At 43.6% G+C, this 23,473-nt stretch overlaps 1 protein-coding gene across 1 annotated transcript in view; it reads left to right on the forward strand.

The window, feature by feature from the left end:
- LOC113407302 (ubiquitin carboxyl-terminal hydrolase 33) overlaps positions 1-23,473 on the forward strand; it is a 95,669-nt gene that overhangs the window by 6,937 nt on the left and 65,259 nt on the right. Inside the window, exons 2-4 of the mRNA XM_029912372.1 lie at positions 8,104-8,235; positions 11,613-11,666; positions 14,818-14,880. Of these exons, the coding sequence (XP_029768232.1) occupies positions 8,155-8,235; positions 11,613-11,666; positions 14,818-14,880 (198 nt within the window). The 5' untranslated portion in view covers positions 8,104-8,154. The remainder of the gene's footprint in view (positions 1-8,103; positions 8,236-11,612; positions 11,667-14,817; positions 14,881-23,473) is intronic.

Consider the following 23,473-nt stretch of genomic DNA (forward strand, 5'->3'; position numbering starts at 1 on the left):
AATATTGACTGTATCTGTGTTTCAAATGTAGTTATACCTGGGTGATGCCCACTAGGCAAGATGCTTTCAGTCTAGATGATGGAGAAGGGCCTATTCAGGGCAATAGGCCATTAGGAAAAACAGTAGGCCGTAGGAGAAGCTTATCCCCCACCTGGTGAGCCTTCCTGAGAATGCTACAGACAGACTGTAAGTAATGGCTGCTATGACTCTACAAGGACATGATTCTGGACTCCATCTCGGGATGTCAGTATTTTTCCACAAACAGGTCTGGGAACCAAGTTTTGAAACAACGGGTTCCCACCATATGCAAAAGCTATGTAAAGCAGTGAGTGACATCATCTCACGTTCTTCACTCCCCACACAAGACGGCTTCTGGAAACACCAGAGGAACAAAAACTGAACTGGGGAAAGTGTTGGATGCAGGCTAAAGAGATTTCAAGCCTGTGTTTGAAAGACCTGGGGAGTTCAAGCTGTAAAGCAAGTGCAGCTTGCTCTTAAGAATCTGCAGCCTGCTTGTATCATTTCTCAGGGTGAGAATCTGCTAATTCATATCCAGTCTATTTAGTATATTAAGCTTAGTTTGCATTTTTTATTTGTTTTCTAGGTAATCTGCTTTGATCTATTTGCTATCCCTTATAATCACTTAAAATCTTTTGTAGTTAATAAATTTGGTTTTGCTTTATCTAAATCAGTGAGTTGGAGGGAAGTATATGAATATTGTAGCTCAAGGGGCAAAGACTGTTGCATATTCCTCTCCACGTTGAGGGAAGAGCAAACTCTCTGAGCTTACGGTGTACAGTTCCCTGTGTAGTGCAAGACAGTATCATTTAGGGTTTATACTCCGGGGGGGAGGGGCGAAGGAGAATCTGGAAAGCTGGAAAATTGGCTGCTGTCTGTTGTATGTATTTAAGTGGCTTGGGTGAAGCTGCTCTCTCAGGAAGCTCAGCTTGGATGTGTGGCGCCACCTGCTGTCGTGTTGGGTGATAACAGGGCCTGGGTTAGGCTGGCTGTGTCTCCAACCATAGAAAGCAGTGGGAGCTGGGCCAACTCAACTGAGTGGTTATAGGGATGCAGCGGTTTCTCACAGCTCCCAGACTGCACCCCAGGGGTGACAACCGTCTTTCAATGTCTGTATGTTGCCAAGCACAGTGGGGTCTCAATCTGAGCTGGGTCCTCTAGATCAGACGTGGGCAAATTACGGCCCGCGGGACCGTCCTGCCTGGCCCCTGAGCTCCCGGCCGGGGAGCCTAGTCCCCGGCCTCTCCCCCGCAGCCATGCCGCTGCGCAGGCCGCATTCTGGCCTGCCGCTCCTGCTGGGCAGCGTGGGGAGCGCAGCTGGCTCTGGCCGGGTGTGTCAGCTGCGAGCTCCTGCTACTGGTAAGGGGGCGGGGAGCAGGGGGGTACTGGGGGACAGTCAGGGAGGAGGGGGCGGTTGGATGGGACGGAGGTTCGGGGGGGCGGGCGGTCAGGGGATGGGGAACAGGGAGGGTGGGGAGTGGGAGTCCCAGGGGGCCTGTCAGGGGGTGGGGATGTGGATAGGGGTCGGGAGGGCAGTCAGGGGACAGGGAGCGGGGGTGGGGTTGGATAAGGGTATGGGATCCTGGGGGGTAGTTAGGGGCAGGGGGTCCCAGGAGGGGGTGGTCAGGAGACAAGGAGTAGAGGGCGGTTGGATAGGGGGTGGGAGTCCCGAGGTGGCTGTCAGGGGGCGGGGGTGTGGATAAGGGGCGGGGCAGTCAGGGGACAGGGAGCAGGGGGGTTGGATGGGGGTGGGGGTCCCGGGAGGGGGTGGTCAGGGGACGAGGAGCAGGGGGGGTTGGATGGGTTGAGGGTTCTGAGGGGGGCAGTCAGGGGGCGGGAAGTGGGAGGGGGCAGATAGGGGGCAGGGGCCAGGCTGTTTGGGGAGGCACAGCCTTCCCTACCTGGCCCTCCATATAGTTGCGCAACCCCGATGTGGTCCTCGGGCCAGAAAGTTTGCCACCCCTCTTCTAGATGCTACAGTCATACAAATAATAAAAGTGAAAAAGGGCACCAAGCTGGAAGTGAGCCATGGACACAGGACTAACTACAAAGTGGAATGGAGTACTGAGGACAGAGGTGGAGCTTATGGAGTACTTTGAAAGTTTAAAGGAGAACATTGAAGTCAGTGCATATATTTGAGAAGTGGCTACTGTGGGAGGGAGAGATGTGGTCAGAGCAATGAGAAAGTAAGATAATCTTAGCCCCTGTATTTTAGATGGAGTAGAAAAGGTGGAAAATGGAAAAAGGAGAGGCGAGCAAGGAGGAGACTACAGTAGTCAAGAAAGGATAAGGCACCAGAACATGAGTTTGTTTCTTGGCCACAGGGATAGAAGGAAAGAAAGGAAGGAATTAATTTTGGTAACAAGAGAGAAGCCTTTTGATCGCATCTATATGAGGGTCTGGTATTAGTATGGGATTCCCTGTATAAGCCAGTAACTGCTGCCTAGTGCTAATGGAGGTCATTCATCATAGATGGACATATGTGAGAATATATGTTCTTGATTCCAGATTGCTCTTTGGTACAGGCTGCATGTAGGAAAAATAGGAGCTGAATTTGTGATCTTGGATTAACTGCATGAAAGGTTCAGCTGAACTCATCAATCTTAGTTGGACTCGAGGCACAATTCCAGAGGTTTAAAGCAGCTTGTTAGTTACTAATCCAGTAATACAAGATGAACTCACTGCTAGCTTGCTTTGTGTTACCGGGAGTAATACATTCAGAAATCTTATTACATAAAATAATTAAGCCTTTAGGCCTTACTAATCCATTATACCCTTCCTTCTAAGTGAAGCATTTTTGTTGATCTTCAGCCTTAAAACAGTACTGAGGTTTACAGCTGGGGTAGACTTTATTCAAAACCCAGTCACCCATTTCTAATGCCTTGGTAGGGCTTGTAATAAGTGCAAAAAGAAGCTTTCATTTCTGCTACTCCTTCCATATACTCAGTGTCTTTCTTCATTCTAACTGGAGTTTATTAATGTTAAAGGAAATTGTGGAGGATTCACCATTTTGAAACTTTCACTTCAGCTTAGATTTTATCTAATTGTAAGAAAATGTGTAAGAGCAAAATCTTTCATATATTTTTAAACATGAAAAGTACAGTTAAGTTTATATTCATTTTGATCCAGAAAACCATCTTCATTGCAGCATTTGGCAGGAAAATTAAAATTATTCTGCAAATAGAGACTTGGTTTAAATAATTTGAGGAACACTTCTCTAGTTGCAGCTTGGTCTTGGGTATGACATTTTTTAACTTCTAACCGCTGTTCTGGTACCAGGGCTTGGAAGATATTTGTACTGGTTTGCAACAGTACTCTAGCCTTGCCAAGTCAGAACATTTTGGCTCATAAAGTAAGTTTGTTTGTTTTTATAATTTTGCTACTGTGTTAATGAATGTTAACTCTGTTAAACTTTGACATTTTCAAAAGATCTTCCATCAAAAGTAAATGCTTGTATCACAATTGTCGTGCTGTCTCCCTGTGGGAGGCTGTATTGCACTAACAAAAGTATTTCCTTATTCTACATTCAAGAGGAGCTAAAATGGCCCAGATAAGTGGAGAAAATATTGAATTTAGAAATAAAAGGTTTTGATGTTAACCCTGCTCATTTAATTGTTTTGATTTATAATGTAGTTTTAAAAAGCATATTTACTTGGTTCTAGGCATCTTTGACATACATTTAAAATATAGTTTGGTAAAAGGATAAAAGCAGCAGCTTTTCTTCCCTCTGTAACCTCAGGTAACCAATCAAAGATTAAACCAGACCCAAACAGTGCATCGTTTCATCTACAAATAACTTAATTCGGCCTTTTTAATTGGTAGGATAGGGTTGTAATCAATGGTGATTGTGAAGGTAGAAAAAACAGAAAGTTGATTTGGAGTGAGTTTGAGATGGCAACTGGATGAGATATTTGGAAGATGGTTCAGTAGGTAAGACTACTATGTTAAAAAGTTAAGTCTACCCAGCCACATCGCTCATCGGTATAAAAAATTCACATCCCTGAGTGACATAGTTAAGCTGACCTAACTCCTAGTGTAGACAGTGCTGGGTCAACGAAATAATTCTTGCATAGACCTTGTTACCATCTCTCGGAGTGGTGGATTCACTATGGTAACAGGAGAACCCTTCCGTTCGCTGTACTGAGTGGCCACACTGATTGCTCTACAGCAATGCAGCTGCACCACTGTAGCAGTTTAAGTGTAGATGTAACCAGAGATTGGTCAAGGGTGGACAAGATGTAAAATTGGGAAGCACTGGCATAGACGAAGTAAGTGAAACCATGAGATTGGTGGGTTCCTTGAAGGAGGATTTGGAGAAAGAGAAGAAGAGGGATGCCAACTTATCTGGGCTATAGAGAGGATGAGGAAAGGCTGAAGGTGCAATTGTCAGTGTCTAACATAGTGAATGCCAGTGAAAATGAGGTAGGATCAGAGGCTAAAATAGGAAAAGAACAAGTTAAAAATTACTTAGACAAATTAGATGTCTTCAAGGCGCCAGGACCTGATGAAATGCATCCTAGAATACTCAAGGAGCTGACTGAGGAGATATCTGAGCCATTAGTGATTATCTTTAAAATGTCTTGGAAGATGGGAGAGGTTCCAGAAGACTGGAAAAGGGCAAATATAGTGCCCATCTATCAAAAGGGAAATAAGGACAACCTGGGGAATTACAGCTCAGTCAGCTTAACTTCTATACCTGGAAAGATAATGGAGCAAATAATTAAGCAATCAGTTTGCAAACATCTAGACGATAATAAGGTGATAAGTAACAGTCAGCATGGATTTGTCAAGAACAGATCATGTCAAACCAACCTGATAGCTTACTTTGTCAGGGTAACAAGCCTTGTGGACGAGGGGAAGCAGTAGATGTAGTATATCTTGACTTTAGTAAAGCTTTTGATACTGTCTTGCATGACCTTCTCATAAAGAAACTAGGGAAATGCAACCTAGATGGAGCTACTATACCATGGGTGCAAAACTGGTTGGAAAACCGTTCCCAGAGTTTGGGAAGCATCTGGAAGTGCATAACGAGTGGGGTCCCGCAGGGATCAGTTCTGGGTTCAGTTCTATTCAATATCTTCATCAATGATTTCAATAATGGCGTAGAGAGTACACTTATAAAGTTTGCGGACGATACCAAGCTGGGAGGGGTTGCAAGTGCTTTGGAGGATAGGATTATAATTCAAAATGATCTGGACAAACTGGAGAAATGGTCTGAAGTAAATAGGATGAAATTTGATAAGGACAAATGCATGGTACTCCACTTAGCAAGGAACAATCAGTTGCACTCATACAAAATGGGAAATGACTGCCTAGGAAGGAGTAGTGTGGAAAAGGATCTGGGGGTCATAGTGGACCACAAGCTAAATATGAGTCAATGGTGTAACACTGTTGCAAAAAAAGCGAACATTATTCTGGGATGTATTAGCAGGAGTGTTGTAAGCAAGACAGAAATAATTCTCCCACCCTACTCTGTGCTGATTAGGCCTCAACTGGAGCATTGTGTCCAGTTCTGGGCACCACATTTCAGGAAGGATGTGTACAAATTGGAGAAAGTCCAGAGAAGAGCAACAAAAATGATTAAAGGTCTAGAAAACATGACCTTTGAGGGAAGATTGAAAAAATTGGGTTTGTTGAGTCTGGAAAAGAGAAGACCGAGAGGGGACATAACAGTTTTCAAGTATGTAAAAGGTTGTTACAAGGAGGAGGTAGAAAAATTGTTCTTCTTGACCTCTGAGGATAGGACAAGAAGCAATGGGCTTAAATTGCAGCAAGGGAGGTTTAGGTTGGACATTAGGAAAAACTTCCTAACTGTCAGGGTGGTTAAGCCCTGGAATAAATTGCTTAGGGAGGTTGTGAAATCTCCATCATTGGAGATTTTTAAGAGCAGGTTAGACAAACACTTGTCAGGAATGGTCTAGGTAATACTTAGTCCTGCCAGGAGTGCACGGGTCTGGACTAGATAACCTCTCAAGGTCCCTTCCAGTCCTTCTGTGTAGTTGAAGAACCAAAGAAACATAGAGCTGCAAAAGCCAATAGAAAAGAGAAAAAATGGAGTAGAGTGTGATAAAAGATGATGAAGGCAGCAGACCTATCAAGAATAGAGAAGTGCATCTGTGAACTCATTAGTATGATTTAGTTTGGGAACTTGGTATAGGTGATTCATTCTGGAAGGGGTTATTGAAAGAGTTGGAGGAGAGGAAATCTACACAGTATGTTCCAAATTTTGGTGATAAATCAGAGGAGAGAGTAAGATGGTAGCTGTTTGAGCAGTGTGGATCAAGAGAAAGTTCTTGGGAGAGCATAGTAAAGGCTGTCAGATTGCACAGGCTATAGACCAGTGGTTCTCAACCAGAGGTTCGCGTATCCCTGGGGTACGCAGCGGTCTTCTAGGGGAGTACATCAGCTCATCTAGATATTTGCTTAGTTTTACAACAAGCTACATAAAAAGCGTTAGCGAAGTCAGTACAAACTAAAATTGAATACAGAAAATGACTTGTTTATACTGCTCTATATACTGAAATGCAAGTACAATATTTATATTCCATTCAATTTATTTTGTAATTATATGGTAAAATGAGAAAGTAAGCAATTTTCCAGTAATAGCGTGCTGTGATACTTTTGTATTTTTATGTTTGATTTTGTAAGGAAGTAGTTTTAAGTGAGGTGAAACTTGGGGTATGTAAGACAAATTAGATTCCTGAAAGGGGTACAGTAGTCTGGAAAGATTGAGAACCACTGAATCATACATACCTTGCATTTGAGGGAATATAATTAGTTTAGTTTTTTCCTTTGTATTGCAAAACAATCAGATATATTTGTGCAACCACCAAATAGTGGTTTTAACTGACATCTGACCAAGTGACCAGGTCTGAGACAACGTAGGTATGCTTCTAACAAAAGATTTTTGGCATTAAACCAGCCTTGCATCAGAGAAAGTGGAAGTCTGGCAAAGATCTGAAGGAAAGAGTTCTGTACTACATGTGACGTTTTCCTTTTGACATCTAATATGCCTGCTCAGGAGTATATGTCACTGTAAATAAATGAGACCAGGATAAAGTTCCCTATGTCCTCTTCTTTCTCCTTCAACAAGGGGGTCATGGACTGTGAAATCTGGTTTTCCCCCTGTGAAATCTATGGGGTTTTTTTTGTGCTTTTACCCTGTATTATACAGATTTCACAGGGGAGACCAGAGTTTCTCAAACTGGGGGTCCTGACTCAAAAGGGAGTTGCAAGATTATTTTAGGGGGTTTGCACTATTGCTGTCCTTACTGCTGTGCTGCCTTCAGAGCTGGGCGGCCAGAGAGTGGTGGCTGCTGACTTAGCACCCAGCTCTGCAGGCAGCAGCGCAGAAGTAAGGATAGCAGTATGCCATCCTGACTTCTGAGCTACTGCTGGCAGTGGCTCTACTTTCAGAGCTGGGCTCCCAGTCAGTGGCTGCCACTCTCCAATTGCCCAGCTCTGAAGGCAGTGCTACCGCCAGCAGCAGTGCAGAAGTAAGGGTAGCAGTATCACAACCCCCTCTATAATACCTTGCGACCATCCTCCAACTCCTTTTTGGATCTGGATCCCTACAATTACAACACCATGAAATTTCAGATTTAAATAGCTGAAATCATGAAACTTACAATGTTTAAAATCCTATGATCACGGTCAATTTCACAAATTTGGTAGGGCCCTAGTGATTAGGTTCTCCCTCATTGTTCAGTGTGGGGGAACATGACTTCACCTACATTGGCCCTGTTGCTTGCACGGTAGCAGGATTTCATAGGTCTATGTCTCAGTAAGTTACAAATACAAAAATCCATTTTAGTGCAGGCTTGCAATTTAGCAGGTTCAGCTGTATTTAATTTTATTTACTAGATTCTTTTACTTTCAATAAACAGTTATTTGCATTCATTTTAAAATGCAGTGTGTGCATTTTCCAAGTGTACTTTTATTTAACTGAACAGATAATGGGATTGTCCTAGTTTTATATTATAAGGTTAAATGTATACAGCAGCTCTGTCAAATGTCTAATATTACTGCTTACAAGAATAAAATTTCTTCAGGTTATACTTAATTTATTTTATTCTTGTTTTGTAGATATTGCCTCATCTTAAAAGCTACAAGAGCTAGAAAACTACTGTTATTAAAATGTCAGCTCTCAGCAGTGATTGCCCACACTTGGAATCGGTTGGCGAAATAACAAAGGAAGAATTGATACAGAAATCTCATGTGAGTTTCAGTTCTTTAGTTGGTTCCCTGCTGGAGTAAAACCAGTTGTGTATTTTAGCTGCAAGGCTTGTTGCTAATGGATCGACAAATTACTGTTTGTGCAACACATCTAAGTGGTAAATGTTATCATGGACAAAATATTTAGGTTAAAATCTTACCATTTACACTGTAAATTGCAGCGTACACGATCTGAGTTCTACTGTTAAACAAAAGAAACAAGAAGAATGGAGCTGATTAAGCAGTAAAACTAGTTATTTCATACATTACATTTAAAGATGAATAATTATATATCAGCAGTACCAGCTAGCCTGTCTCAAGGGTTCTTTACCTCTTTCATAGTATGGACTATATTTTAAGATAGATTTTTGTGGGCTGGCTCCTATTTGTGATTGTACAGACCGCTTCCCTTTTCATTTGCAATCCGGTAACGTCCCTGTAGCAACTACAATCGCTAAGGTGGAAAAGTAACATGAAGAAAGAATTTATTGTATTTTAGCTGACTTTTAATGCTATTATCAGAGAAAATAAGGAGAAGAAGCTAGCATCCTGTGACCAGCCAACTCTCACTGGACCGCCACATGCTCCTTGGTCCAAGGACCACAGTTTGAGAACCTCTGCTCTATCTAACCTTTGCTTCCTACCTCTTTAAATATGGCAGCTGAAATTTTTAATAATTCATAACTATAGTGGCTCTGAGGTGGAGAAAGACTCCAACTTCTTCTGCTTTATGTATATTTTCTTAAACTGAAAATGCAACAGTTGGGTTCTTGTTTCTCTGTTCAGAAATATGGCACTCCTGTGCTACTACATATTTTTGTATGCTGATTATTTTGAGATTAAAAAATTTCATGCTTCTGTATTAAAGGAAAGACAAGCCCCAGAATGGTTGGTTTTAAAATGATCACCAGTGTCTGTTAGTGTGACCTTGAAAGCTTAAAATGAGATGGTATATGTACTTAAACTTTACACTTAGGTTCCTTTTTAAGCCCCAAATAACAAATGAAATATCACATTGTGCTGTATAGCAGACTTTTCTCTTGATGTCTCTTCCCTTCTATTCTAGAACACTTAAGAAATTTAGAGAGTTTTGGCACATTCTAATAAGATAATAGAAGTGGAACAAAAACTGAATGGCATCAACAAAATTCTTGATTTTAAACTAAGACTAGATTACAGAAATTGTAAATTCATCTGGTGATAAGCTACTGAGTATTTAAAGTCTTCATTGCAGTACCAGTTACTTCGTGTTGTTTTGCACTGGAGTCTTGTTTTCTTGGGCCATGCTACTGCATTGGTTTTCATAGATTCCAAGGGAAGAAGGGACCATTGTGATCATCAAGTCTGACATCCTGTCCAACACAGACCACAGAACTTCCCCAAAATAATTCCTAGAGCAGATCTTTTAGAAAAACATCCAATCTTGATTTAAAAATTGTCAATGATGGAGAATCCACCATGATCTTATTAAATTGTTCCAGTGGTTCATTACTCACACTGTTAAAAATGTACACCTCATTTCCAGTCTGAATTTGTCTAGCTTGAACTTCCAGCCATTGGATCATGTTAGACCTTTCTCTGCTAAACTGAAGAACCCATTATTAAATATTTGTTCCCGCGAAGGTACATATAGACCAGGGGTGGGCAAACTTTTTGGCCCGAGGGCCACATCGAGGTTACAAAACTGTATGGAGGGCCGGGTAGGGAAGGCTGTGCCTCCCCAAACAGCCTGGCCCCCGCCCCCCATCCGCCCCCCCCCCCCCCCCCCCCCCCCCCCCCCCCCCCCCGGGACTCCCACGCCTATCCAACCAACCCGCTCCCCATCCCCTGACCGCCCCCACCAGAACCTCCACCTCATCCAACTGCTCCCTGTCCCCTGACTGCCTCTCATCCAACTCCCCTGCTCCCCACCCCCTTACTATGCTGCCCAGAGTGGCAGGACTGGCTTATTGGAAAGCCTGGGAGGTAGGCAGGCGCAAGCTGCGCTGCCCACACAGTGGCGTAGCTGCGGGGGAAGAGGGGCAGCAGGGGAGGGGCTGGGGGCTAGCTTCCCCTGCCGGGAGCTCAAGGGCCAGGCAGGACAGTCCCGCGGGCTGCATGTGGCCTGCGGGTCGTAGTTTGCCCACCTCTGATACAGACTAATCAAGTCCCCCGTAATCTTTTCTTTGTTAAGCTAATGAGAGAGATTCAAGGAGCTCAGTCATAAGGCATATTTTCTAATCCTTCAGTTCACTGGTTCTCAACCAGGGGTGCACATACCCCTGGGGGTATGCACAGGTTTTCCAGGGAGTACTCAATCTAGATCAGTGTTTCTCAACCTGACAGTTGTGACCCTCGGGGGGGGAGGGGGGGTGTCTCAGGACAGGTTTAGGGAGATTGCAAGTGCAGTGCTGATACTAGGGGTGGCAAGCAGGGCCATTGCCTGGAACCACTTGCCACAGGGCGCCCTGTAAAGCTAAATTATAGTGCTTCAGCTCCGGGCAGCAGGGCTTGGGCATCCGCCCCACCCACTGCCTGGGGCTCCAGCTTCAGACAAAGCTCACAAGTGAAAAACAGGCTCAAGTACCACACTGAAATGTAACTTCAATATTTATATTCCAATTGATTTTATAATTATATGGTAAAAATGAGAAAGTAATCAATTTTTCGGTAATAGTGTGCTGTGACACTCTTGTATTTTTACGTCTGATTTTGTAAGCAAGTAGTTTTTAAGTGAGGTGAAACTTGGTGTACGCAAGACAAATCAGACTCCTGAAAGGGATATAGTAATCTGGAAAGGTTGAAAACCATTGCTTTAGTTAATCATTTTCCTGGGCCTTCTCTGAACCCTCTCCAATTTATCAACATTCTTCTTAAATTGTGTTCACCAGAACTGGCTGGACACAGTATTCCAGCAGTGGTCTCACCAGTGCCAAATACAGAGGTAAAAAAACCTCTTTACTGCTACTCTTTTATGCGTTCAGGATCTCATTAGCTCTTTTGGCTACAGCATCCCACTGGGAGCTCATGTTCAGCTGATTATCCAACATGACCCCTAAATCTTTTTCAAAAGTCACTGCTTCCCCAGGTAGAGTCCCCCGTCCTGTAAGTATGGCCTACATTCTTTGTTCCTAGAGGTATACATTTACATTTAACCATATTAAAACTCATATTGTTTTCACCCAGTTTACCAAGCTATCCAGATTGCTCTGCGTCAGTGACACATCCTCTTCATTATTTACCATTCCCCCAATGTTTGTGTCATCTGCAAACTTTTATCAGTGATGATGACTTTGTTTTCTTCCAGGTCATTGATAAAAATGTTAAATAGCATTGGGCTAAGAACCAATCCCTGGAAACTGGATTAGTAAAATAATTCCTTATCTATATTTTATTAACAGGGCACTTGTCAGGACTGCAAAGTTAGAGGACCAAACCTTTGGGCATGCTTAGAGGTAAGCTGATCTACTGCAGGGGATGTGTGTGATAGATCTGGGTACTCCTCTAGTGAAGCTGTATGTAAAGGTTTGCAGCAATTCCTGCACAAACAGCTATTCTGAGGGGCTTAAAATTTAACTCTAAACATTGCTTTATATCAATGCTTACCATACATGCTTTTAGCCTCAAAGTGATTTGCTTTGTAACCAAGATTCAGACACACTTACATTTTGTAACTGAAAATGATCATGAGTTTAAAAATGAAATTTTGCTGTCTGTTCACTGGCCTTTCCAGGGTTATTTGTCAGTGAGGTAAATTATAAAATAGTTTTAGGAAATCCTATGTTCTGCCTGGTCAGTAGTCCTAGGAAGGTCTTAATGCATCACAACAAATTACATTTCTTGAGTTGCTTTACAAAGAGTGGAAATACTATTGGTATTTACAGTAAATTCTGACTTGTCAGAGCACAGCATTACCTGGTGCAGTGTTTCTCAAATGCGGCCACTGTGTCTGCATGTGGCCACCAGGGACTTTTCTTGTGGCCACAACCTCCTGGGCGGTGATGGGGGGAGGGAAAAGCCAGCAGTGGTTGGGCCCTGCCCACCTCTGGAGACACAAGAGCTGGAGGAGCAGGCAGATAGTGAGTTCCCCACTTTCCCAGGGTTGGTGGGGTCAGGCTTCAGCCCTTGGGTGGCGGGTGGAAGGCTCCAGCCACTGGGTTTCAGGCTTTGTTCCCGGGCCATACGGTGGCAAGCTCTGGCCCCAAGATCACTCCCCCCTCCAGTGCCCTTGGCCCCCACTACCTCCATATCCACCTCCCCATCCAGGGCTTAATTTGTCTCAAAGCTTGCCGGGGCTGAGTAAGTCTGCTGTGAAAAGTGATATTTGTACTTTTAATATCACTTTTCACAGCAAACTTAGTAACTAGCACATCTTAACAAAAAAAAAAAAGGCAACCAAAAATCAAGACATAAGAAAAAAGACAAGAACGTACAAAGCACCTTAGTTATGTTTCTATTCTGTTAGGCCCAGTAGAGAATAGAGACAACTGTTAATGATTTTTTTTATTGAGTCTGGAAAAAAAATCCTACATAAATTACAATGATGTTGACATGTATATGTGCATATTTATTTGTTTTTCCTAAAGTTACTTAAGTATTTTAGGAAAAATTGTCAGAGTGGCCACTAGCAACAGATGGTGGCTGCACTCTGAGGCCACCAAAAATTTTTTTGTGAGAATCCCTGACCTAGTGTCGCTTCATTATCACCAAGCAAAACAAGTAAAATAAACATTTATTCAAACATTTAAAAATCCTATACAAACATTTAAAAAGTATTCTTTCTTCAGGCTTTGTCCTTACCTACTTACCTCTTTTCCCTCTCCCTCTTAAAATAACTTAACCACCTTACCTCCAGCATTAAGATATATTGCTGCTTCACCCTCCCAGCTTCTGGCATGAAGGGGGCTTCCAGATGTTTTTAAAAAATGAATGGAGAGAACGTTGCTTCTGATTAAGGTGCATCTCTGTGATACAAGAGGGGAAGTGCAGCTGAATCAGCTGTAAAATGTCACTCGAGGTGCTGCAGGTGTGCAGATCTGCCTCAGCAGGGTTTTTCAACTCCTCAGTGAGCTCAGATGCATATCTCTTGTCAACGCTTAAATCTGGGCTGAAAGGTGACAGGGAGCAGCCAGTATGTATATATTTCTAAAATTGCTTTCCACCCCCCATCCTCTTCAAGAGAATCCTGGTTGCAAGAAAAATAACAGATTTTTCTGTTCTTTCTCTCAAAAAGAGAGAATGTTGGCTGAAGTATTATACAATTTCTCATTAAGCTATTTTTTTAAGCTACCAAATTACATCTAAAAAACCTTTTAGCAGGGGAAACCAAAGTGGAAGGAGTGGAAAGGATGGGAATATCAGGTGGAAAAGTCACAAAACCAAAGGGGGTGGGGGGAGGGGAGAGAGAACACTTGCTAAACAAAAAGAGAGGCATTTGCTAAACAAAAATCATTTTTTGTCTGTTTTGAATTTATATCCGCTTTAATCTGGAACACTTGGACATTTATTGAATAATTTATTTTAATTTCCTACCAATATTTCCATAGGGTGATATTATAGTCACAATAAGACACTTCAAAGGAGGTGTCATGGTGTGATATCTCTTCTTCTTGGATGATTTGGCACCTTGCCTTCCCCTTTGTGCTTAGCCAAACACCCAGCACATGGTGAGATCCCAGCATGATAGAAACTTCATTATGCCTCATTCCTTAACCAGTATCTATTGTTATCTTCTGTAAATGCATGCTATTAAAGTTTTAGAAAGCAGTTAATGCAAATGTAGAGGAGCTATTTGACGTTTAAGTACCAACGCTTTGTATGAGCAGCATCTGTGTATATGTGTTAATGTACACAAACAGTATGTACAGATTACTTAAGTGCTTGTGTTTGGTGCTCATGGAAATGAGGGACTAATAGCAATGTCTTGAGGTTAGCATCATACTGACAGCTTCAAGTTTGCATACCAGCTCAGCAAATACATGTTCGAGCAGAACTGTAATAATAGAATTATTGAATTGTAAATAGACACTGCATTTTGTAACTCAAATATGGCACATACTTAAAGGGTAATAAATCTGTAGGTTATAAAATAATGTTCAGATGGTCAATAGCCTTGATGTGCATATAAATGTGCACTGATGTTGAAATGATTGACATATTGAATATTAACAATTTTGACAGATTAGAGGCAAACTCTGAATTAAAGATCCCAAATAATACACACACAATTGATAGTGGCATGTTTACATTTCATGGATTTTTCAGAATATCTTGGACACTTTGTTTTTTAAATAAGAAAAAGATCAAGTTAAATCAGCTGAAGAGAAGACATACATCAAAAACATTGTCTAACCCCACCCTCAAAATCAAGGAAATTCAGAGGAAAATCTTGCAGCATTCTCATTGCTTTACTATATTATTTATTGCAGTGCTTACCTTGCATGATACCTTGCTTTTTTCAGAATCCTGCAAATATACAATAGCTTGAATTAAAAATGCATTTGGAAGCCTTATCACTTTGTTCTGTAGGTATGTTTTGACAACTCACTAAAAAGAATTAACAGAGTATACTGCACCATAATTATTTCTCTTATTTTTGTTTGACAGAATAGATGTTCGTATGTTGGCTGCGGTGAATCCCATGTGGATCACAGTACCATACATTCTCAGGTAGGTGTGTGTGTATGTATATATGTGTATATGTGTGTGTATATATATATATAATATACGGTTTCATTCTAGTTTTTGTCATCTAGGGTCTCGCCGTCAAATGGTAAAAGCCCTTTATTCTAGGACAGCAGCTTTTCCCTCCCCTGACTCCTTAGGGGAGGAGGTGGAGGAAGGGAAGTATAGTTAAAGACTATTCTTGTTGTTTTTGACCAGCGCAGTCAGGTAGTTTTTCATGAGTTGAAGCTTTGCTTGTTGATAATGCCTTTTTGCCCTTGGGGGCCCATGTGTTTATAATATGATTATGCAGCTACATAATTATTAATCTATTTAAACTTACTGCATAATTGTGCTCCACAACATAAAATGCCCCAGGCGTCTCACTTGGGAGTTAAGACTGCAGTTTAATTATGCTCTTTTAGATTAACTATTTCATTGCTGATCATTTTAACAAAAATTCTTTGTCACTGTTGGATGTAGAGACAGGCAATAGGTCTGGGTGCAGTGGAACAGTTAATTACTGTCAAGGTGTAATAAGGGAGGAGGAATTTTGTCTCCCTGGTGCAACATCCTGCTTCTCCTTGACAATTTCTGGAAAGCATCTTTGTGCTTGCAATATACAAATCTGCATAAAATACATTGAATTTAATGTTGAAATCAATAATGAAGAGTTTGTACTAGTGTGGGGAAGGGGTAGAAAAATCATTATCGTGTAGTCCAGGATTCCTGCTCCATAATTCAGGTCTATTGTGCAGCTCAGCTCACAGAACCTTGTTCATAATTCCTGCAGCTCCTAGCAGCACTCTGCCGTCTGACTTGTGTTTGGAGGCTTTACTAAGTTTTTGTCTTTTACTCTTCTCAGACATTATTACATAAACAGTAAAGTCTTTTTTTTTTTTTTTTTCCAAATAGATTATTTCTTCCTAGGTATGATGCTTGGGTTAATTGTCTGTCTGCACTCTAAGGGTATGTCAACACTACAGTAAAAGACCTGTAGCATGGCTGCAGCTGGCTTTGACAGCTGACTTGGATTCACAGGACTATAAAATTGCAGAGTAGATGTTCAAGCTTGGGCTGGAGCCCAGGCTCTGGGACCCAGTGTGGGGCGATTTTCAGAGTCCAGGCTCCAGGCCAAATGTCTACACTGCAATTTTCAGCCCTGGAGTCCAAGCCCCATGAGCCTGAGCTAACTGACCTGGGCTCTGAGACTTGGTGCCACAGATTTTTTATTGGATTATAGATGTAGCCTCTGTGGCTTGTGGATGTTTTTCTCTCATGACTTGAATCTACAACAGAAAGGCCTTTGGAAAGATTGTGTAAGTCTTTGAATCTTTGGAGAAAATATACTTTGGTATAGGGCCATTCACTTTATTGTGCATCCTCCTCTTTCTGACTTCCAATACATTGCAGTATAACTTTGGAAACTCTTAGAGAATATCTGAACATTTGGAAAATGTATATCATATAATAAAGTGCATTTGTATAACTATATGTATTGATGTACTGCTTCAGTGCATCTCCTACCAAGCTTAGAATCTGGCCTAGGGGGCTGTGCCTTCAGTTATGGGATAGGTAAGGCATGGTTAGACGGGATGCTCTGTGCATATGGACACACTGCCCCACTTTACACAAACCATCTTGGATAGTGTAAACACATTAAGTAGTTGCAACAGAAGCAACCCCCTGGTTCAAGCACAGCTGCTTGCCATTTAACCCTTCCTTTCTGACCACTGAACTGCAAACAGAGTGAACCTTCTTGTGCATTTGCAGTGGCCATTGACTAGAAGTCCTTTACCATGCACGCTGCAACCTGGTCACAAGATCAGCCAGATTTGGTATATCTCTGGTGTGAGGTGACCAAAACATTCGAGTTCAGTAAGAGTGCTAGAAATGTCTGTGCATATCAGGAAAGAGCAAAAAAGCTGGCAGAGTTGGGGATTGACTGGACCGGTGACGGGAGTGGATTAAGCAGCTCAAGAGCAACTATTGTAAAGCGAGGGATGCGAGCCATACCTCTGGGAACATTCCATCATCCTACCTCTTTTAGAAGGAGTTTGATGAGGTGGTGGGTACTGTGCTGAGTGTGGAGCCAACAGTAGGTCACCATCAGTCGGAATGGCGACCTTCTGAACCCTGAATCAGAGGGGAGCCGGAACAGGCTAGCAAAATGACTCTGGTGCTCACACTAGTTCCTGAGGAGGCTTTGCCACCAGAGCAGCTGTAGCATGTCCTGAGTCAGTACTCAGAGGGGCAGTTTGATGACCCCCAGGAGGAGCAGCCTGCTGCAGAATCGGCAGAAGTAGCCCCAGAGCCTGATAAGTTTCTCGCTCCATGTTTGCTGCTGCTGTTTGTTGTTTAAAGGAACGGGAGGGATTTCTGGTTTATGACCCAAAGCAAAATATATTACTAGCTACGGGTAGCAGCATGCGTCCACTAATGGTGGAATGCGTGCCAGTGCCTTGGTATCAACCCACTACCACCATCATCATGTGGAATTCAAAATGGAGACCAGGAAGCACAAACAACAGTTAAACAAGCATTCACGCTTTCATTTTTACTTGATACTTGCACATTCTTGCAAAGATGCGCTGGGGTGTTAAAAGTAAAAATCGTATATTACCTTCCCTTTTCGTATACCATTCTGAACAAATGGTCACACCACAGTGTAACAAGGCGCCAGTACACGGTAAAGGTGGAGGGTGAAATATAGTCCATGGATGACAAAAATCAATGTCTGAAATATAGCTGAGGCTGTATGTATACAGAAATGAGCTAAGGAAGAAGGGGGAATGGCTGTGTAGTTCTTTGAAAGTCCATTATATTGTGTGTTTGTATAAGTAGACTGTGGGTACGTCTACACTACAGGATTAATCCGAATTTATATAATTCGAATTTGGGAAACAGATTGTATAAATTCGATTGTATGCGGCCACACTAAGCACATTAATTCGGCGGTGTGCGTCCATGTACCGGGGCTAGCATCGATTTCTGGAGCGTTGCACTGTGGGTAGCTATCCATAGCTATCCCATAGTTCCCGCAGTCTCCCCTGCCCATTGGAATTATGGGTTGAGATCCCAGTGCCTGATGGGACCAAAACATTGTCGCAGGTGGTTCTGGGTACAGCCTCACCCCTCCCTCCCTCCCTCCCTGCATGAAAGCAACGGACGGCAGACAACCATTTCGCGCCTTTTTTCCTGGGTGAACACTGCAGACTCCATACCACGGCAAGCATGGAGCCCGCTCAGCTCAAGACAGCAGTCATGAACATTGTAAATACCTCGCGCCTTATCGTGCAGTTTATGCTGAACAAGAACCTGGAAAACCAGGCGGAGAGGAGCAGGCAACAGCAGCGCGGCGACGACAGTGATGAGGATATAGACATGGAATTCTATCGAACCGCGGGACCCGGTGCTTTGGAGATCATGCTGTTAATGGGGCAGGTTATAGGCATGGAACGCCAATTCTGGGCCCGGGAAACAAGCACAGACTGGTGGGACCGCATAGTGTTGCAGGTGTGGGACGATTCCCAGTGGCGGCGGAACTTTCGCATGCGTAAGGGCACTTTCATGGAACTTTGTGACTTGCTTTCCCCTGCCCTGAAGCGCCAGAATACCAGGATGAGAGCAGCCCTCACAGTTGAGAAGCGAGTGGCAATAGCCCTGTGGAAGCTTGCAACGTCAGACAGCTACCGGTCAGTCGGGAATCAATTTGGAGTGGGTAAATCTACTGTGGGGGCTGCTGTGATGCAAGTAGCCAAAGCAATCACTGAGGTGCTGCTACACAAGCTAGTTACTCTGGGAGATGTGCAGGTCATAGTGGATGGCTTTGCTGCAATGGGATTCCCTAACTGTGGTGGGGCGATAGATGGAACCCACATCCCTATCTTGGCACCGGAGCACCAGGGTACCCAGTACGTAAACCGCAAGGGGTACTTTTCAATGGTGCTGCAAGCACTGGTGGATCACAAGGGACGTTTCACCGACATCAACGTGGGGTGGCCGGGAAGGGTTCATGATGCTCGCGTCTTCAGGAACACTACTCTGTTTAAATGGCTGCAGCAAGGGACTTACTTCCCGGACCAGAAAATAACCGTTGGGGATGTTGAAATGCCAATAGTTATCCTTGGGGACCCAGCCTACCCCTTAATGCCATGGCTCATGAAGCCATACACAGGCAGCCTGGACAGGAGTCAGGAGCTGTTTAACTACAGGCTGAGCAAGTGCAGAATGGTGGTAGAATGTGCATTTGGCCGTTTAAAAGGTCGCTGGCGATCGCTACTAACTCGCTCTGACCTCAGCCAAAGAAATCTCCCCATTGTTATTTCTGTTTGCTGTGTGCTCCACAATCTCTGTGAAAGTAAGGGGGAGACCTTTATGGCAGGGTGGGAGGCTGAGGCAAATCGCCTGGCTGCTGATTACGCGCAGCCAGACACCAGGGCGATTAGAAGAACACACCAGGAAGCGCTGTGCATCAGAGAAGCTTTGAAAACCAGTTTCATGACTGGCCAGGCTACAGTGTGAAAATTCTGTTTGTTTCTCCCTTCATGAAAACCAGCCCCCTTTATTGACTCATTCATTCTCTGTAAGCAACCCACCCTCCCCCCAGCTTTCTTTCAAAGGAAATAAAGTCACTATCGTTTAAAAATCATGTATTCTTTATTAAGTGATTATAAACATAGGGAGAGAACCAAGAAGGTAATCTGGGTGAGGTTTGGGAGGAGGATATGAGGGAAGTATAAGGCCACTGCTCAAATTCAATATGACAGCCTTTTGGTTGGGCTGTCCACTGGGGTGGAGTGGGAGGGTGCACGGAGCCTCCCCCCCCCCCCCCCGCGTTCTTACACGTCTGGGTGAGGAGGATATGGAACATAGTGAGTGGGGAGGGAGGTTATACAGCGGCTGCAGCGGCACTCTGTCATCCTGCTGCCGTTCCTGAAGCTCCACCAGACGCCGGAGCATGTCCGTTTGGTCACGCAGCAGCCCCAGCGTTGCAGCCTGCCACCTCTCATCTCGAGCGTCCCTCAAGACCTCACGTTCACTGGCATCTTTCCTAAATTTAGATACAGTGTCCTTCCACTCATTCAAATGAGCTCTTTCATTGCGTGTGGATTCCATTATTTCTGTGAACATGTCGTCTCGCGTCCTCTTTCTACGACGCCTTATCTGAGATAGCCTTCGGGACGGAGGAGGGAGGCTTGAAAAATTTGCAGCTGCTGTAGGGAGAGTTGAAAGAAAGGAGTGAATTTTTTAAATTGATACATTTTACAGAACAATACTTATACTCTTTCATGGTGAAAAACACTATTCACATTACATAGCACATGTGATTTCAGTACAAGGTCGCATTTTCCATCTTAATATTGAGTGCCTGTGGCTTTGGTGTTAGAGATCACAGACGCAGGTCCGGGCAACAGAATTCAGCTTGCAGGCAGCCATGGTAAGCCATTGTCTTTCGGCTTCTCCGCCCTCCTTTCCCACATACCAAGCAAAGCCTGTTGACTGCTGCGGTTTTCCTGTTTAACCTTCAGCAGCAGAAAACAAACTAACCCCCCCACCATCCAATTCTCTGGGATGATCGCTGTATCCCTCCCCCCACCGCGTGGCAGGTATCAGGGAAGATCCCTGCAGAACCCAAACTAAACCCCCCGGTCCCCCTCTCCCGCCCCCACCCCCCCCCCCACGCTTGGCTAACTGCAGGGAAGGTTTTCTTATCAGCCACAGGGGCAAACAGCCCAGTAGGAATGGCCACCTCTGTCCCCTTAATTAAGTTCCCGTATTTCAACCAGGTTACCATGAGCGATATCACTCTCCTGAGGATTACACAGCAAGATAAAGAACGGATGTTGCTTGAATGCCAGCAAACACCATACGCTGCCAGGCTTTGTCAGGCAATGATACCAGATTACTTGCTGCAAGCATGGCGTGGTCAAGTGTCCTACCATGGAGGACGGAATAAAGCGGCACTGCCCAGAAACCTTGTGGCAAGGCTTTTGGAGTACCTCCAGGAGAGCTTCATGGAGATGTCCCTGGAGGATTTCCGCTCCATCCCCGGACACGTTAACAGACTTTTCCAGTAGCTGTACTGGCCACGAATGCATCCCAAGTCCTCAGGGCAAATTAATCATTAAAAAACGCTCGCTTTTAAACCATGTTTTATATTTTAAAAGGTAAACTCACCTGAGGTCCCTTCCATGGGGTCATGGTCTTGGCTACTGGCTTGGGAGGGTACTTCAGTCAGGCTGAGAAAAAGCTCCTGGCTGTTGGGGAGAACGGAGTGCTGGGTGCTCTCTGCAAGCTCGTCCTCCTCCTCCTCCTCCTCTTCCCCATCCTCAGAATCCTCAGGTGTAGAGACTATCCCCGACCCGGATTCCACGATCACAGGTGGGGTAGTGGTGGCGGCCCCCCCTAGAATTGCATGCAGCTCGGCGTAGAAGTGGCATGTCCGCGGCTCTGACCCGGAGCAACCGTTTGCCTCCTTTGTTTTTTGATATGCTTGTCTGAGCTCCTTCACTTTCACGCGGCACTGATCTGAGTCCCTATTGTGGCCTCTCTCCATCATGCCCTTGGAGATTTTTTCAAAAGTTTTGGCATTTCGTCTTTTCGAACGAAGTTCTGCTAGCACTGAATCCTCTCCCCATATAGCGATCAGATCCTGTACCTCCCGTGCGGTCCATGCTGGTGCTCTTTTTCGATTATCAGCCTGCATGGTTACCTGTGCTGATGAGCTGAGGTATCTGTGGTCACCTGTGCTCTCCACGTTGGGCAAACAGGAAATGAAATTCAAATTTTCCTGGGGCTTTTCCTGTCTACCTGGTCAGTGCATGCGAGTTCAGCTTGCTGTCCAGAGCGGTCACAATGGTGCACTCTGGGACAGCTCTCGGAGGCCAATACCATCGAATTGTGGCCACACTAACCCTAATTCGAATTGACAAAATCAATTTTGGCGCTACTCCGCTCGTCGGGGTGGAGTACAGAAATCGATTTTAAGCGCCCTTTATTTCGAACTAAATGGCTCCGTTGTGTGGACGGGTGAAGGGTTAATTCGAATTAACGCTGCTAAATCCGAATTAAAGTCGTAGTGTAGACCAGGCCTTAGTCAGAGGAGGCTTTATTGGAAGCTGTAGGGAGGCAGTAATCCATGTGGATGCTAGTGCAGAATCTTGTTGATTCCCCCAGGAATTTTGACTCAATCCCAGATGCTGATAGCTGCAAACTTTTCCCATACTAGGAACCCCAAATGGCTGTTCACATTTTGGAGAAGGACATATTTTCCGTACCCACCTCTGAAGGTCACCTGCCCATTCCATTACCAGATGTGGTTAGAGCGCTAAGGAGAACTTCAAGGGGTCTCTTTTTTCCAGCAGCTTCAAAGGATCCCCATTACAGTTATTACAAGAGTCTGGTCTGTATACCATGACAGGCAGTACAATGCCCTCGTGACCACAAGTCTCAATTACTGAGATTTCTCTTTGCAGGGTAACTCGGCTGCATGCAGCTAGTCCAGACTATACTACATTTGTTCACTGATTGGAGCAGGTGTGTTCATATTACATCCACCCCATGTTGTGGATATTGGCTGTCTACCAAGTGTCAGGTTGACTTTAACCTAGCACTGTTGATTATTAAAATCATAAATGGCATAGACCCTGGCTATGCTCAAGGGCTCCTCCATGAGTTTTACCATATAGGAATCACATCTCAAGTGGGCAGGTGATTGTAGCTTTGTGGCCCCTTGGATGGGGATCCAGTGGCCCCTGACAATCATTTTAGATAATTTCTTTATGCTTCTATTAAATACCTTAAGACTTTTGCCTAAGGCCTCTGGGACTTTTTTTTTTATCATTATTTGCCCTATATGTAATACCTTAACATCCCTTTCTCCTTGTATTGAATTTCTCATTTGTTTTTACTGGTTTGAATTTCAAGTAGAGGTTTTCTTTTTGTGATACTTTATTTTTTTGCTTTATAGCACAATGGTGGGAGGTGGCTTATATAAATGTGTTTCAACATGTTGGAGAATGGATGTACATAAGTGTTTAAAAACTTTGATTTCATTAACAACACCAGTATCTAAATTCCATAGATCAGAATCCCAAAAAGCTCTGTAGCAAACGATACCGAAAAGTATACTGCTTTCAGTATTGTTTAGGAAGAAACTTACTCTTACCCTCATCCTCTTTCTCCTTTCCCACCCTTCAGTATTCTCTCCTATTTTTACTTCTTGCAGCTTATCTTTAATTAGAATAATTATATCATGGGGTACGGATCTTTTTTACTGTTCACAGCAGGATAGCGTATCAATCAGGAATTAGCCTTAGTGTGTTACTATAATATAGCTAATGTTTAGACATTGAGATACTATATTAGGATTATATCACAATCTGATTTGCTAATGACTAGCATTAAAGATCAGTTTTACAACTTTTAAGTAAAATGATATATTGTGTGAGCTACTTGTAGGGGCATTTGTGGAGTGGGTGGTACCTTGCATTTCTTATAAACATTTATAAACCTCTTGGCATTGTACTGAAGTTTATTGCTGCCTCCTTGCACCCTAAATTAGTGTTTGTTTTTTTCAGGTAGCACAAAGGGAAAA

Source organism: Terrapene carolina, unplaced genomic scaffold, assembly GCF_002925995.2.
Source record: "Terrapene carolina triunguis isolate 2854851 unplaced genomic scaffold, T_m_triunguis-2.0 Scaffold210, whole genome shotgun sequence".
Taxonomy (NCBI): domain Eukaryota; kingdom Metazoa; phylum Chordata; order Testudines; family Emydidae; genus Terrapene; species Terrapene triunguis.